Consider the following 17,147-nt stretch of genomic DNA (forward strand, 5'->3'; position numbering starts at 1 on the left):
AGTGCAGCCAGACCACTTTACATACTCTCTATAAAACATAAGATTTCATTAACCACATAGCTAAAATACACAATAACCAATAATATATACACATACATCAGACCTAAGGGGAAATGTGGGTGGTTCAGCATTGACAACCAGCATGTCAGTTTACAAAACCCACATCAGCACACTCCTCTTTTAAACCAATACGATTAGAGAGCAGCCAACAGCAGAAGCCGGCACACATCCATGATGTCCACTCCATTTTCTGCTCAACAGTTCAATGCACACATCCTCCCCACTCTCTCCCCCTTTCACTCGGCTGCTTTGAAATCGGCTGCAGTGAAATGCCAAGATAGGGAGCGTGTCAGGCTCAATCCTTCACAGAGCGTAATTACTTGAAAGATAAGCAACGGGCCTCAATGAGGCTGGAGCCACTTAAATGAAAAAAGAGGGGAGTGAAAGGGAAAAGAAATGATGCACACGCATAGTCGTGCATATGCTCATGAAGAGTCCTTTTCTGGGCACTCAACAGCATCGCAGGCAGGCTCGGCTTTTATGTCTAAGTAGACGATCCTAGTTAACATTTGCAAATCCTTGAGGGCAGTTCTGAGCTCGGTTCTGTATGGTTGTCTGAAAAACAGAACCGAGAGCATGATGACAGAACATCCAATCCCTTGCCATACAGGTATTTTAAGCATATGCATTTAGTCCAACACACAAGACCAGAATGCATTAATGCCCTTGTTCCTATTGCATTAAGAGATACAAACTTTTTGTTCTACTCAGCGATTTGATTGAAGCACACTGACCATTAAAATGTAGAGACAGTATGGATCAGTTCAAAATGCTAGTGTCCTTGAACACCATAATCATTGCACTACAATGAAGACAGACTGTAGGTACATTTTGTAAGGTTTTTAATCTGCTGTCACTTAGTGTGGAACATTCATGGGAACATCTTGAATAATAGATGGGACATAGATTTTCTCTGCATTTAAATGTCATATGTCCTTGCAGGGAGTGCATTCAGTCCAGCGCTTTTCACTGACTGAAATTACTCTGGTGACCTAGGAACTAACCTAGATCTCCGAGAAGCAATGTGGGTTCGGATAACCTAAAATACACACATTAAAGACGGGCAAAGTCTGATTTGCGTGCAGATTTCAGGCACAAAACCATGTCAAGGGGAATGCACTGTATCTGAGAGCAAATAAATTCCCATACGTCAAGATAATGGTAAATTAACAGCCTCGTTTTAGCACACCCACGGTAATTTGTGAGACGCAATTACTGCCCCTCCATTCATGAGGTATTACACGTCTTTTGCATTACGCCCACATTTCACCAAGTTGTAAACTGACACAGCACAAGCTTTTCCATTATGACAACGGCCGTTAGCAATATTTATTACCTTTAGGACAGATTGGATCACAGCTTGATTAGCGGGGGGCAGAGGGGTTGCTGTTGTACGTAAGGCATAGGGAAGTGGCTACAGTGCCCTCAAGTGACTGCATCCAGCAAGGGCATGAAGTACTGCTGGGGAAATATCAAAGTGGGAAGGAGAAACATCACAGTCACACAGTTTAAAAATCACTGAGAGTGATATTTTACAGAGGCAACTGCGCAGGTAGGGCTATACACTCAGATAGTCTTCAATTACATAAACGCTCCAAGAATATTTCATGGACTCTTCTTGGCTCTGTAATGTGTGAGTTAAAATTTAACACGTTCCAGAATTGAATAAGAAATGTGCCAAGATCAGTGCCAGACAATTAGTTTGCCCCTGTAGCCTACAAAGTGGGGTTAGATGGATTGTTAGATGGATTCTTTTGAGAATAAACGCTAAAACCAATTGGAGCCCTTATTCAGTTGATTCTTTCAACACATAAATTAAAATGTAACTATAAAAAAAGCAAACCCAACACACAAATGCATTGTTCATAAAAACTTTATTGAGTATGAATTACAGGTGAGGTTGAAAACATATTTTGTTAATATGGCGCAACTGCTTAAGTGTTGACTACTGACAGCGATACAGAATTGGCAAGCAAGAGCACAAGATCTAATGCATTGCTGGCTGTGCTACTGATTTTAAAGCACTGCATGTTCAGTTCAATTAATACCTGCTTTTATTACCAAAGGTAACTAGAGAGAAACATACTGCTACTAGGGATGTACAATATTATCGGTAGAGCATCGGTATTGGCAGATAACATCTTAAGAATTGTATTATCGGCATCGGCAGATAAATCGGCAAGACTACTATAATCCCTATTGGGGTTTCAGAGGAAGCATCATACAAATATGTTCAGATAGGCTACATTTGTATTTGAAAATGTCATATGTTAGTTTGGGTATTTCACATTTGCAACACTTTTGCTATTTTTTTTTTATGAGTGACAGCTCTGGAAAAAATTAAGAGACCACTGCACATTTTTCTGATGTAATCCTATGGTTTCTGCGTGACATTCGAAGGAGTTGATGGTCAATTACGAGACCATTGGAAATTTGAATATGATCGTCAACTCATTAGAATGTCATTCCGTAACCATAGGATGACATCAGAAAAATGTGCATCGGTCTCTTATTTTTTTCCAGAGCTGTGTATATCAGCCATCACAATGAGAGTAATGTGTTAATTCCAGTGGAGGAGAGACCCTTAATTTTGTTTTCTTCTGGCATATATCAGTATCAGCAATCGGCCAAAACGAGTTACAAAATATTGGCATATTGATTATTGGTCGAAATCCAATATTGTGCATCCCAAACTGTTAACACCTGCCAAATATAAAAACTATTGAAATTTACTGTCACTGTGGTATATTATAAATGTTACGTACATCACTGTGGTGCAACTTCGGGTGTGTAATTCAATCAATATACTTTAAGGGTCAAAAGTTTGGGGTCACTTGGGGAAATTTCCATTCAACTCCATTATAGACAGAATATCAGATGAGATCAGTTGCATTGTTTTTTTTAATCAGGGCAGCAATTTTCAGATTACATTATGTGCTTACATAATTGCAAAATGGTTCTCGAATGTTTTCTCAGTTAGCATTTTAAAATGATATCAGATTAGTAAACGGAATGTGCCTTTGGAACATTGGATGAATGGTTGCTGATAATGGACAATGTAGATATTGCAATAAAGATCAGCCATTTCAACAGTCGAGAACCCTTCTGCAATTATGTTGATGTTGCCCTACATATGTCTCCTCTCACTTCCCTATCTTAGAAAAGCACTGGCCTAGATTGCTAATCTATGACTGAGATTTTATTAACTCAGTCGAGGATATGCAAAACTGGCGAATAAAGTTGTGAATCGTCTGTAATCCACAACCAGTTACAGCGAATAGCGGAAGGAATGTGCAAATCTGATAGGCAAATGTAAGAGCTTTAACACAAATGATCTGAAGCAGGAGAGGAGTAATGCTTCCACTCGTCGCTCAGAGAAATAGGGCAAATGAGGAAAGAATTATTTCTTTTTTTGAGAAGACTATTGTTATTAATAAAACTCTACAACAGGAAAGAAGTTAAAATACGAGAAGCCATTGGCATGTGACTAGAATACAGGATGAAAAGGGGAGAGAAGTAGGAAAAGGCTGTTCTTTGGCTGTCAATCAAAGAATTTGAGTCTGCCCCTTTTGTCAGTTTTTATCGAGCAACTGTACTTCTGCAGTTTGGCCAATCACTTCCCTAAGCTCTCTTCACAAGCATAGCACTCTGGCAGGTGCCTGGCAGTCTGCATGCTGCAGCCAGAAAGCCGGCGAAAAGCTTAGCCACCACCAACCCCCCTCTCCGAAAAACTCTCCCTGTGCCCAAGCTCACACGTAGCAAGCGTTAACGCAGTATGCAGAGATTTGATCAATTTCAACATGCTCCTTGTACCACTGAGAAGAGGTACAATGGAGTTATTTCTCTCTCTTTTCCTCTTACCCCAAATCAAATCTGAGGCCGGCTCTATGCCTTCCTGGGATTTCCTGGTGGCGGACCAACATTCCTTATTCTTTTCATCTGGATCACAGAGGGTGTTAATGGAAAAGCAGGGTGGGGGAATTGGTTGGGGGGGAGGCAGGAACACAAGGGAGAGAACAGAACTTTTTTCTTTTTTTTCTTTCTTTCTTTTCTTTCTGCAAAGGACTTCCTTACCAAAGAACTGTCCTGATGTCCGTGTCTTCCGTGCGGCCCCAACAGGCGAGTCCACAGCGTGACGTAAGACTCTGCCGGGGGCCACCTCACGCACGAGTCCTAATAGATAAGTCAGGTGACAAAAGCAACGAGTTAAATCCCAAGAATGCCTTACTTACACTGTTTTATTTTCCCTGAATGGCATCTGAAATGAAGCACATTGCTTTATTTGCTGTTGTCTGTTCACTTTATTGTTTACAGATCAATGGCTCTGATTGGAGATCGAAAATGTGAGGTAGTTTGTTTGATTTTCCTCTGTATTTGTTGTTGTGTTGTTTATGAGGCCAGGATGGGAGAAGGACAAATTTGCTCAATTGTAACAAGAACAGGTGATCATATTCCGGCAGATATTAGTTGGATTTCATTTCAGAAAATGTTTTCACAAACAAATATTCACAAGTTGAGAAAATCCAATAGATGATTAGACAGATGCAAAAAATCACAAATTCTTTCAAATAAAAAACCTCTTTTTCTGGTGTGATGCATTGTACACAAATCCCTTAAGATATTACAGCTCCTGTGGAAAACAGAACATCTACTCCTTTCCAGTACAGTGTACCATGACATAATAATCATGTCATCAATTTAAGTGAAAATACATTTTTGCCCTTGTCCTGAGAAGAGTGACCTAAATATGTCATCTTATTCGAATTTTCTCAGACATAGAAATCACATTGCATATCACATTCTCACCAATCTGAACCAGATTAGACAGAGCAGTGTGTAGCTTTTTGAGGATTCTGTGGGGGGAAATGCAGGAACAACGCTGACATGAGTTTGCCAATCCTGCTTGTGAGTGTGCATTACAATCAGAGCCAATCAGAAATCAAGGGCTATTCTGCAAGATTGGTTCCAGTCAAGAGTACATCCAGTGTCTGATCTCAAAGACCTTCCATAATTTGAGTTTCGTTTTTCTACGAGGTCATCTCTCAAAGACCTCCTCTCAAGACTATCTGTGCAATTTTTATACAAATTGAGTATTTCAGTACTTCAGGCTATGCATACCCAGACCAGTGATTATACAAAAAATGTTCACTAACCATTTCTTAATAAATATAAGATAAGTGCTACAAGACTGCAAAATGTTTTGAAGATTCTGACCTCTTAACAACACACATTTTGAGGATTCTGTACAGACAAAATTGAGGACAGTTCCTCTTTGTGAGTGCAGGTACCAATTGGAAGTAATAGTGGCCGAGTGCTAATCTGAGGGATTTTTCCCCCCGGGTCAAAAAAACAGCCATTTTCCCCCCAACAAAGTTCTTCAATTATCTCTGAGAGTTTAACTTGGTATCTTAATATTATCGTAGAGCAGCCACGGCAGTCCCAATATCAATGTGTTGGATACTTCTGACTATTGTGGGTGACAAACTGTTACCACATTGCACTTTGACAGATCATAGTAAGGCCAATTTTGAAATCCATATTTATCAGTATTTATACTGCTGCAGGTGAAACATGTTTCAGTCCAGGACCAATTCAATCAACATAGTTGTAATCATAGGTGTGCTGGCCACTTGAACCTTTTGGGTACCCATGGTAAGATGGTGCGTTTGTGACACATTTTGGTAAGGGGTAGTCTCCCTGTTTTGCTCAGTAAAGATCACTCTTTTTCTTGGGAAGAAAAAAGCTTCCATATAATGTACCGTTCCTTCACAATTTGTAAGGGTCCACTGCTGATTTTAACATATCAATTAAAAGGCAACTCATAGATGGTGAGTTTGAAAGTGAATATGACCATTCTTTTCAGTGTGACTACAAGACAAGAAGGTAGCAATCCTAGTTTCTTTATCAGGCTGCTAGAAAAACAACATAGTATATTAATAATTTATCTATGAAAATATGACTAGTTGTCCAAACAGTGATTCAACTGCATTATATTACCTGTGGCTGGTAAAACAAAAAAAAAAATTTCTTTCGAAGTCCCTGGTCAAACATCACACCACACCACTTTTGGTCAAGTCGGACGACATCTGCCTTAAATTACCAGCATAACTGCCTCAGTAGCCACTAAGTAGCTGTTCATTTAGCCGAGCTTTATTTTACTGAGCAAAACCATTGAGTTTGGACACAGTGAGAGTAGCTCCAGTTTAGCGGTGAAGAGGTAAACCAGGCTCACCCTTGATTTGGGAGAGGGAGCAGAACACAGCCGAGAACAGGTGTGTTCCTCGCGCACGCGCTGCTGCTCTCGCGTCTTCACCTGGGTGATTCGGAATAAAAGGAGAAACTTAAACAAAAGCAAAACAAAAAGAACCGTTAAGTTCCAAACAAGGGAGAAAATAGAGCTGAAACCAAAATGTACAGACAGGAATGAACAGAACTATGGGAAGTGGCTAGGAGTGAATAGGCTAGAGCTCTGGCAGTGGCATAGAGAGTGTGATTGGTTCGGATTGGCTTGAGACCACCCTGTTGCTCTTATTATGTCAACAGAAGGAAGCGCAAAAGAGAGCCTTGTCTTGCTAATTAAGTTTGACGCTTTGGTTACCAGAAGTTTGGGTGTCTGGAGATAAAGATCAAATTCAGTGGACAAAGACAAGATCTTAAATTGCTTTTAAAGCAAGTGTAAACTGGCACATTTGAGAGACTGCGGGTGTCACTGTGATAGGGGCCATTTCTCCCAACAAACAGAAAAAAAAAACTGTTCATCTGGCTGATTTCTAACATGAAAATAGTAAAAAGAGTAATGATTCGAAAGCAAAGGGTTATATCCTCTACTACTTAAAACTGTATCCATTCAAGCACACAATGTCTCCAATTATCCTTTCTCATCCACAAATAACATGGTTATTTTCGTGTATGTGACCAAATGAAAATTGGCCTTGGCATCTCATCTCAAAAATGGCATTTTCATGACCTTGATAATAATAGATTACTCACGCTGTTGAGATAGTTCTTGGTGTCACAATTGGTCAAATCAAAATATGGCATAACAAAACTGAATTTTTGAAATAGTTGATAATTGAATGATGTATGATTGCGTTTTATTGAAATGTAACAAGAACAAGTTATAAATACAAGCACATCAAAGAACAAACTGCCTTGGCTAGTAAGCCAGACCCATTGTCTAAAAGGGCAAATTTGAGAGAGAAATGCTTGAAATTGCTTGAAACAGTTTTAGAAAAAACACATATAGCCTAGTTCTACAAATGCTAAACACACAACTTAAGCGCTGCCATCCCAGAATAAGAAGAAAACCTGGTTCTTCCTGTAGTCTGCGGATACTTTTTTTTTTTCGGTTTGCAACACAACTGTAAATAAAAGTCTCACTTAAAAGCCTTTATATACAAGCAGATTCCTATGATGACCTAGTAAAAATCTAAAATCAAAAAGTCCAAGGTAGTGAGGGAGGGGGACGGTGGACAGTCACTTTTGTGAAAGGGCTTCATGATTTGGATGCTCTTGATTTGTTTTGGGTTTTTCTCAATGAAAGTCCACCTTTTAAAAATGTCAGATGTTGGCTTAAAAAAAACACAAACCAACAAAATATAAATCAAACGTCTTAAAAGGAAAGAAGCGTTTTCATGAATTTAAAACCAGAGATGTCCCACGTAACCACAAGCAAAAGCAAAAAGAAGGATTAAAACATATAAGGAAAGCTTGTGTATGTACACTTATCTCCATAGTCATGGTGCAACAAATACATATTTCAGAAAGTATGTTAAAGCCAATTTTGTAAAGAATGAGAATTTTCCTTAGTCCTATAATTTTATTATAAAGGATGAAGGGTTGAAAGCCAATCAATCGATGTTCCTAATCTCCTTTTAAAACTCCTTAGTTTTGCCAATCTGCTACTTCCATTGTTGCCCGTAAGAATCTTGGTAAAACTCCTGGTTGTCATTATTGTAACCATAGTTACCAGAATAGTCGCCACCTTGTTGCAGGGGTTGCTGAGCGATGGGTTGGGAGCCCCAGTTCTGGTGGGCGGTCTGCCGGCGTTTGGAGTCGGGCTGGTTGTAGCCGTCTGCCTTCCGCTTGCCACCCACGTTGCCCCCACGGTTCCCCCTGGTCCCTCGAGGTCCACGGCCCCTCTGCTGGGGCAGGGGACCCCCTCGGCCTCCGCGGCTCCCCCTTGACACACCCATGGGAGCCCCTCTCTGGCCATAGCCCCCTCGGCCTCGTGGAGGCGGGACCCCGCGGCCACGAGGTGGAGGTGGGGCCCCTCGGTTCACCCGGCCGCCCCTCCCCCTTACCACATAGCCGTCATCATAGCCGTAATAGGGGTCCTCATAGCCGCCTCGGTAGTCATGGTAATCATAACCATAGTAGTCATCATAGTAGTCGTCATAACCGTAGTAATCGGGTGGGTAGGCATAGTTGCCTCGGCCTCCACGTCCCCGCCCACGCATTGGAGGGGGCATGCGTGGTGGAGGGTAGTAGTAATAATCATCGTACCTGACAACAGAACATGCAGAACAGGCAATACATCAACTGCAAAACAATTTAGGCCTTACTAATCTGGTTCAATCTGGTTACAAAGTTAAAAATGCAATGTTTGCAAAGAATATGACACTCTGAAAGGAGCAATGGCTCATTGTATTAGTTACAGGATCTTTCTAAAGTGATAAGGTAACTGAGGCTAAAAGCATTAGACTTTATTAAAATGTATTTGTGCGTCGGCGTCCTCAATAACCAAAAGGAATTGATCATGTGTTTTTCATTTATTAATTTATAATTTATTACTTAAGGCCATTACACCCAAAACAAGGTGTGGGTTTATTCCGTTTACCTGATAAGGAATATCCCCCAATTTCTTAACTCACCCTGTCGGCCTGGTGGTCTGTCGCTGTGCCTGCCTCTCTTTCCTCTTCTTATCAGGAGGCTTGGCAAGAACAATTTCAATCTCCTCACCCTCCAGCTCTTTCCCATTCATCTCCTGCATGGCCTAAATATAACAAAACACAAGATAATCTGATAAATCATCACAGGGTAAACAACACTGATATCTGCACCATGTGAGAGTCAAGGTCATACCTACAGTATCATATGAGATAAATCTAAATGTCACTGCTGAAATTAGCTACATGTAGGCCTTCTGTATACAATCTATTGTACAGTCTTTGAGTGGATGACAACGACTCCTGTGGATTACTTTTGGGTTAAAAAGAAATAAGTAGACATCTTGATGATGTGAGGAAGATGGAGAGAGGTAAAGTTCTTCACAATGAATGCCTGACAATTCTTTATTGGAAAGTGAGCATACGTCCCCACAACTTCATAGTTTGAGTTAATAGCAATTAATAGTGAACACCAGTTGCAAAATATCACAATACTCCACTGAATTGAATGTTTGTTGACTCCTATTATGCGAGTATATGGACATCATCATGTCTGATATAGACTTTAACCATTGCTCACCTTGACAGCAGCATCCCTGTCTTCAAAGTGAACAAAGGCATAATCCTTCAGCTTCTTCACCCGCTCCAGCTTCCCAAACTGGGAGAATGTGTTCTCAAGGAGCTCTTCTGTCACTGGCGTGGCGAGGTTCCTGACAAATAGCACCTTCACCTGACAAACACCAGAAGACAGCCCCTATAAACTACCTGCTGAAGCACAATTTCCATGCAACATTTCTGACAGAATTTCTGATCTAAATCTAATTCTGCTAACTATCTGAAACTATCTTGTCAACACATATTACCTTAAAATACATCTATCTGTGAAAACCCATTTAATACCATGTACTAGATGTCCATTAAAGGTGTAGCTCAAAAACTCACAACCATTTCTAGCTATGCTTCTAGCTATTCTAGATAACCTTCCACTAGGACAAATTTCTCAAAGAAGCAAAGTTAAGATTAACTTAATTAGCATTAGTTTCAAAGTTAAGAATGCTATCATTGTTGTTAGCAGTTAGTCTCAGCTGCAAATTAAGGCTATATGCCATAAACCTTAAACCGGCCTTAAACCGAGTCCTGTCTATAATTCTGAACTAATTCTGACAAAGGCCATTTTAAATTAATCTGCACGATGGGTGACAATCGCTAGGATACAGCATTGTAACTACAAACTCAACTTGAATAGAATGACAGGCATTAATACAGCATCAATGCACGGTCAATAACTTCATATACTTTTCATGACATACCTAGCAAATGTCTAAAAAAATGTGCAGTCAAGTAAAATCATAGTAATCTGAAACAATAGTATCAGTAAGCAATATATTTACAAAACCTGGGGCCGCTTATGTTATTTGCCCAACATTGTGAAAGTCAAACTTGTTCAACCACGTGAAAAGCACAGGTAGACAGAATATTACCAGTTTCATTATGTGGCAGTAAATGTTTTTGCAAATTATCTTCCAGGGGGGCTGTTAAGTCGCTAGCAATAGTACACACAGATAGATAAATCCAGAGAGAGCAAAAGAGAGAGAGATAGTGAGAGAGACAAAAATGGATGGATAGATAAGGGACTGTACGATATTTAGCGGCGGGGGGGGGGGGGGGGTGTCGCGGTCGCCAGACGATCGGGTTAAAAATGTTCTGCCTGGCCCTCCTCCCCCTGGTAAATTTTTTTCCCCCAGGGCCCCCCCCCCCCGGCTCAAAAAATTCTCCTAGGCCCTCCCCCCTACGTGAATCAAATAAAACTGGTCGAAAATTATGTTTACAAGGTTAAAACGGCCAGCAAATGTCTAAGCACACATACACACACACGGGTACACACCAGCGTTGCGCGGGTTTGGTCGCAAGCGGCCCACGGTCGCCCGATATTTTAATCAACCCGACCGCAACTCGGACCGCGAATATTAATTAGGACAAAATTATACCCGACCGCGATCCGACCCGCTAACAAACTAATTTATTTGCGAAACTTTATGCAGTAGAACTACACGGAGTCGGCACTAGGAATGCAGGACATAATGTTTGCGCAGGAGAGAGAATGAGAATAAGAGCGCAAGCACGCACGCAACCACCAAGGATTAGAACACTAGGATAAGATTTGAAGGCCATGGACATACATCTATCTTTCGAAAACAGAAATGGTGTGGCAAGGTAGGCAAGAGAGATACATTGCTGGTCAAAACGTTAGCGTAAGAACTGGTTTATAATGCTGAATGAAGCACAAAACTTTACTAAAGCACATCCACTGTTTAAAGTCACAAACACAACGAACTAAGGTAACTTTTATGCATGCGCGAACCTATACATACCGGTAGATAAGGCTGTGTAGTCTGTGCCATAACATTTATTCCTGCAGGCTGCCCGTTTTGGCCGTCATACTTTTAAATGGCTTCGCAAGAAGTAGGCCTACATAGACCATAACTTGTACTACTGTCATCTTCTTTAAGAGCTTTTCCAAATATTTCCCATAGCCTATATCGCTTTTCCTGAAGGGGTGTCTTTATTATTTTAACTCCCGTCTTCAGCTTCTTTACTGTTGACTTTACTGTATTGATGCTTTACTGTATTGATGCTAGCCTTCTTGTGATATTTTAAGTAGGCTAGGCCTATTTGTAGAAAATATATATTTAATTAATTTTAACTGACCCGCCCGCAAATGAACCCGAATAAAATATTTTGTCTCATAACTGCGGGTGACCGGGCGACCGCTTAATTTCGGGCAGACCGCGCAACACTGCTAGACGCCATGTTTAAAAACCGGCAAGCTTACGAGGGGGGTTGTGGGAGATTCAGGTAGGGTTGCGACTTTTTGGACTCGCCCACTCTGTCAAAGAGACGTGAATCATGTTTTGGCCTACAAACCTTTTAAAATATCGAAAACGGATCATTGATCAGGGAAAAAAAATATCATGGATGAGGAAAAAATTATTTTCCTCGGCCCTCCCCCCAGGCCAAAAAAATTCTCCTGGGCCTTCCCCTAAGGCTTAAAAAATTATCTTAGGGCCCCCCCCCCCCCCGGTAAATATCGTACAGTCCCTAAGCAAAATACTACAATCATTTCACCAAGAAACTAAGAGACAGTTTCTCAAAAACCCCTGAATGAGAAAGCAATTCCAAAGTGTGCACGGGGGAACATACAGCTCATCGGTGATGCTTGGAGTGTATTTAGTTTGTAAATAGGTGAATCTAACCTTTGCCATGATATCTGGGTCAGGCTCCTCCACTGGATCGGCCCACTCTACAGTGACTGGGTTGCCCCAGACCTTCACTTTCCCACTCATGAGCCTGCGCCTGGCCTGAGCTGCAGATTTATGGTCCTCATACTCCAGGAAGCAGAAACCTCGGTTCTTTTTCTTGTCATCTGGCTGATGGTAAAGGATCACCTCAGTGAGGCCCTCTAGTGGACACAAGGGGAATCAAACACAAGGCAAAAGTTCAGGGAGTACGAAGAAGCCTCTACAGCAGGGGTTCTCAAACTTTTGTGGGCCGGGGACCCCTCATGGAGTGGAAAATTCTCCAAGGACCCCTAGCCATATGGTAGAACCCTACCGTAATCGCAACACATAAAACTTAAGTTAATCATGTAGCTGTGTAGCCTTTTTTTTCTGTTATATGCTTATGTTATATGTATTTTAAAACATAGTGCTAATACCACAATAGTCATGTTAGCAAACTTTGACAGTATGTAGAATTTTTTTAAAGGATTGTTGTTTCTTTGTCAAATGTAGGCCTATTGTGTTGAACACATAGTGTTTGCTTCACATAACTTTCATTTTGTTGGCGATTAATTAAGAATTTCATATTTTGTAGCAAAGTTTGTCAGGGACCCCCTGACAATGTGCTGCGAACCCCTGGGGGTCCCCGGACCCCACTTTGAGAACCAATGCCTGATGAAAGATGAAAAAAAAAAAAACCTAATTCAACTGCTACAAAATAGATATAATAGTTATGGTTAGAACATAAATAAGATGACTGTGTGTATCTGTTTTGTCTACCTTTGCATGTACTATAAACACTCACATGATAAAGGGAGGCATGGGTATGACAGGATTTCAAGAATTATTGAAAAAAATGTCTTCAAGATATAACAAAAATCTTTCGCTGACCTGTTACTTTGCTGAAATCTTCCAAAATGCTTTCTCTGGTCTTGTTCTTGGGGATTGACCCAACAAACAACCGATTGTTTGCAACAGAGATGCAAACACCAAGATATTTACCCGACCGGATTTCATAATTATCGCACTAGACAAAAAACAAAGAAGCTTTTTTAGTTCTTCACATGAAAGCCAAACGGTTGCTGTGAGATAAGCGATATGGCAAACAGATACAACCACAACCTGTATAATGAGTAGTGAGTGAATAATGAGGCTTCACTTCACCCCATTTGTCATAGGTTAACTGATCTTACCAACTTTACCGCCTCCAGTGCAGCATCTTTATTGCAGAACGTGATGAAGGCATATCCTCGGTTCTGACCAGAGAGCGGGTCCATCATCAAGCGCAGATCCCAGATGGCGCCAGCTTTCTCAAAGAGTGGAACCAGCTCATCCTCATACAAATCCCGGGGAATCTTCCCAACAAATACCTGTCACAAGAGAACCATGCTTTTAAAGAAGTAATGAAATATTAATCCATGTGGACAATTCCAAATTCACCATATGACTTAACAAGAAATACTGACACTGTTTTGGAATGTGTTTATTCGGTGTATCACTAACAAACTGCCAGTCACAACAGATGATTTGAGTTTTCTCATTTCATTCAAATTAACATTTCATACTGACTCAATTTATTCAATACCTGATCAGGGTCTAGAAATAAAAAACCTAAAACATTACAGTAGTCACACGAAATGTTTCTTATCAATACTCTCTGATTAGCAATTAACTTAACCTACATAATAACTATTTCTTCTCCTGCACAGATCACAACATTCTACAGTTTCTGTAAGGTGCAACAAATGCACCAAAATCAGATTGCTACTTATCCAACCGACTTTGCGCTGACTAGACATAGAATATTCCCTTCAATTCCTGAACGAGACAGAGAACTCTTACCTCTGTACCAACTGCAGGCTGGGACCCAGTGTACACCTCCTCTGGTGGTGGGCCTCCATACTTCCTTTGGCCTGTGGTAACATCCAACGTGTATCCTGTTCTCTCTAGAAGAGCCTTCAAGGAAAAAAACAGCAAGTTTATTTATACACATGCACTTCAACTACTGAGTGAATATTAAACTGAGAGCACTTACAAAGTTCTCAGCATCATAGCCTAAACTTTATTTGTACCGAAAGCCTCGACAGCCTCACCTTTATTTTGGCTTCATCAGGGCCTTTAGTAGATTCTTGGACTTTGCTGCCCTGCTTTTCTCGCTGTCTGTAGGTTTTCATCACACCACACAAAAACGCACTCTTATTCTGCAACAGAGATTAATGATGCTCAAATCAACAGATTGCCTCAAGAACACAAACTCTAGTACAGCACTAGATACTGGCCACACTGACCTGCACATGGGAAAGATCGCTCTCTTTAAACTGCTGGAGGACTGACAGGGCTCCCTCCTCATTGAACTCCCGCAGAGCATCAATGGCCCGTTCGTCCAGGTCAGCGTATGCCACCAGCCCTAGAACACATCCACAACCACCACCGATCATCTATTAATAATAGCAGATGTAAACGGGCAGCATTTCATGGCTGAGTGTCTAGTGACCCTCCTCTGAGAGTTACTGGCATGCAATGTGGTGCTCAGTGGAGCAGTGTACATGCCAACTCCTTTCCATGAGCCTACTATTCCTGCAGTCCAACTGATACCACTGCCTAGTTCCAAATCCATACTATTGCATACAAACCTGGCGAAGGCTTACCTGTTTGAAAGATATTGTCAAGACTTGCTGCTACTTTCTGGGGGAGTCCTGCGTCAATGAGTGTCTGGTAATTCTCTGTGTGTGCTACTGTGATGTCCATTGGTTCCTCGTCCTCCTTGACCGGAGTCGAATTGCCGTTCACTTCGGCAGCCATGCTCCTGAAGCCCAATAATTGCAAAACTCACTATTCACATTTGAGGTCATGGCCTTTCAATCAAATCAGCGCACCTTATGTGCCATCCACTGTTGTTTTTCAGTATAACATACGGTAAAATGCTTCGCTGTAGCTATTCTGAAATAATAACTATCACTATCAGAACTAGAAAAAAACATTAGTAGCACAGCTGGTCGAGTACTTCCTCTCGATCCAGCTCAGTCGATATTGATCACCGGTTTAGTTTCTTTGTATGTCCTGTCAGCCATGCAAAATTTACGGAGCCCCTAAGGGGACATGAGCTTAAGTTTTGTTTCATGTGAGCACATGAAAATGTTTTGTGCGAGCACCTGAAAGTTTCGTCTGTAAAGACTTTGTCTATAAAGACTTTGTAAGTCAACATTATATTAGCTTACTATATGATGCTGCATAATATAATGTTGACTTACAAAGTCTTTATAGACTAACAAAGCCCATTGGTTTCCCTTGCTCACACGAAACGTTCAGGTGCTCACACAAAACCTTTTCATTAGAGCACACGAAACTAAACTTCAGTTTTTTTTTTTGCTCATGTCCCCTAAGGGGCTCCGTACGAACGACACTTGTGCATTACAAAAAATGTCTTGAATAATAAGATTGTGGGAAGTCAGGTGAACCAGAGAATGTCTGGCTCTGGGTGAACCCACTGGGAATAGTTAAGCTCCGTAAAGCGCTTGTTGCTCATGAAATTACCTATCCACACAAACAGAGCATCCTCTGACGCCTCCTCTTCATAGATTGACTTGTATTTTGACATACTACAACCACATCTCTCCTTTCTAACAAGCGTTCTTTGTTAATACACTGTGGAGGTGAATCGGCTAGAATACTAGGTAATTGGTCAATTAAATGAAGTATTTCATCTTAAGACGTCTTACTATTGACGTTACAAATAATGCAAACATTTCCAATGACGTGAGGTTTCATTACGTGTATGGGGTATATCATTTATTTGATCTTAATATTAGCGCGACTGTTACTTTCCCTACTTAAACACGCTGAAAGGCATGCCTGAAAGTGACAACAGCTAACAAAATGCGCCTGCCCAGACAGTCCGCGAATGTCTCAAATGTTTCAAACTAGCAAACAGACCGTTCCGCCCCCTCCTCGGCTAATAAGGTAGCATTTTCTGTGCCACATCTTCCCTGAAACCATCCTTACAACAACAATGTATGAGTGGAACATGCCATGTAAGAGACAAAGACCAGAAAACCAAGATACAAGCTTTATTCGTCGTCCCATTAATTAAATGCGGCCTAAACTGAACGTTAGCTACTTGTTCAAACCTTGAGCTAGGTCTGGCTAGGTCCAGATACCTACTGGCTGGGCAAAAACTGGAAACTCGCAAACACGATTACTTGCTTACCACAGTTCTGAAGAACGGCCTGTTCAGTAAATACCACGCTTCCTTTCGTCAAATAGTACCACTTTGCAAAATATTTGACAAATGATTCCTGCAAGACTCCAGACGGCGCCGCTCGTACACGATTCTCGCGGTCAACGCGACCCCAGCGTTGGGGTACGCGCACGTTGTTGATACGGGGTTTCCTACTGTGATGCTCAGGGCCTCGCCGTATCATTGATAACTTGGCTCATTTATTTCCCCGTCCTTGTCGGCGTACACCATAGCTGGTAAAGGTAAGCATCCCAAGCAATGGTAGAGCTTGTGCGCATTTGTTCGATTGATTTTAGAAAGCTAGGATTTCCAAAAAAAAACACACATTTCTAGACCATTTGTGCAGGCACATCCCACTTAAGTCACATACAATCAAGGACTCCAAACTTTGTATTTTGAAGCTTTAAAATGTGAGCAAGTAGTCAATTTTCTTAGACCACATATTGTAATTGCTGTGCACACTGCATCTTTCCATACACCTCATACTCTTAATATCAGAGAATGCTTCAAAGAGCTCATGCGACAATTCAGTCTTGCCATTTTAAGATGCATAGGTATTCATCACAGTAAGCGCAAGCACATTTAATGGCAAAGAGCTTTTACAAGTGAAAGTGCATACGTTTTAGACCTAATACACAACCACCTCACCTACAACAGTCTATATTTACAGTACTGACTAAAAAA

At 41.1% G+C, this 17,147-nt stretch overlaps 1 protein-coding gene across 4 annotated transcripts; it reads right to left on the bottom strand.

The window, feature by feature from the left end:
• Positions 1 to 1,458: 1,458 nt before the first annotated feature.
• LOC143138875 (heterogeneous nuclear ribonucleoprotein R-like) lies at positions 1,459 to 17,086 on the bottom strand. Of its 4 annotated transcripts, XM_076299310.1 has the most exons (15): positions 16,434 to 17,086; positions 14,875 to 15,032; positions 14,515 to 14,633; positions 14,320 to 14,427; positions 14,069 to 14,182; positions 13,420 to 13,596; positions 13,118 to 13,253; positions 12,203 to 12,408; positions 9,529 to 9,678; positions 8,934 to 9,055; positions 8,030 to 8,565; positions 6,293 to 6,373; positions 4,135 to 4,233; positions 3,922 to 3,999; positions 1,459 to 1,518 (listed from the first exon to the last, which is right to left on the bottom strand). In XM_076299310.1, the coding sequence occupies exons 2-15, from the start codon at positions 15,026 to 15,028 to the stop codon at positions 1,475 to 1,477; spliced, it is 2,124 nt and encodes a 707-aa protein (XP_076155425.1). In that variant the 5' UTR covers positions 15,029 to 15,032; positions 16,434 to 17,086; the 3' UTR covers positions 1,459 to 1,474. The 4 variants fall into 4 exon arrangements, with proteins under 4 accessions (XP_076155425.1, XP_076155423.1, XP_076155422.1 ...); XM_076299308.1 differs by having other exon boundaries at positions 1,460 to 1,521; positions 3,922 to 4,233; XM_076299309.1 differs by lacking the exon at positions 1,459 to 1,518 and having other exon boundaries at positions 1,812 to 3,999.
• Positions 17,087 to 17,147: the final 61 nt, after the last annotated feature.

This window comes from Alosa pseudoharengus, unplaced genomic scaffold (genome assembly GCF_046254945.1).
Source record: "Alosa pseudoharengus isolate Yale_2024_CS ecotype anadromous, Long Island Sound unplaced genomic scaffold, YU_APseudo_1.1 YU_APseudo_1.1_scf_22, whole genome shotgun sequence".
Taxonomy (NCBI): Eukaryota; Metazoa; Chordata; class Actinopteri; order Clupeiformes; family Clupeidae; genus Alosa; species Alosa pseudoharengus.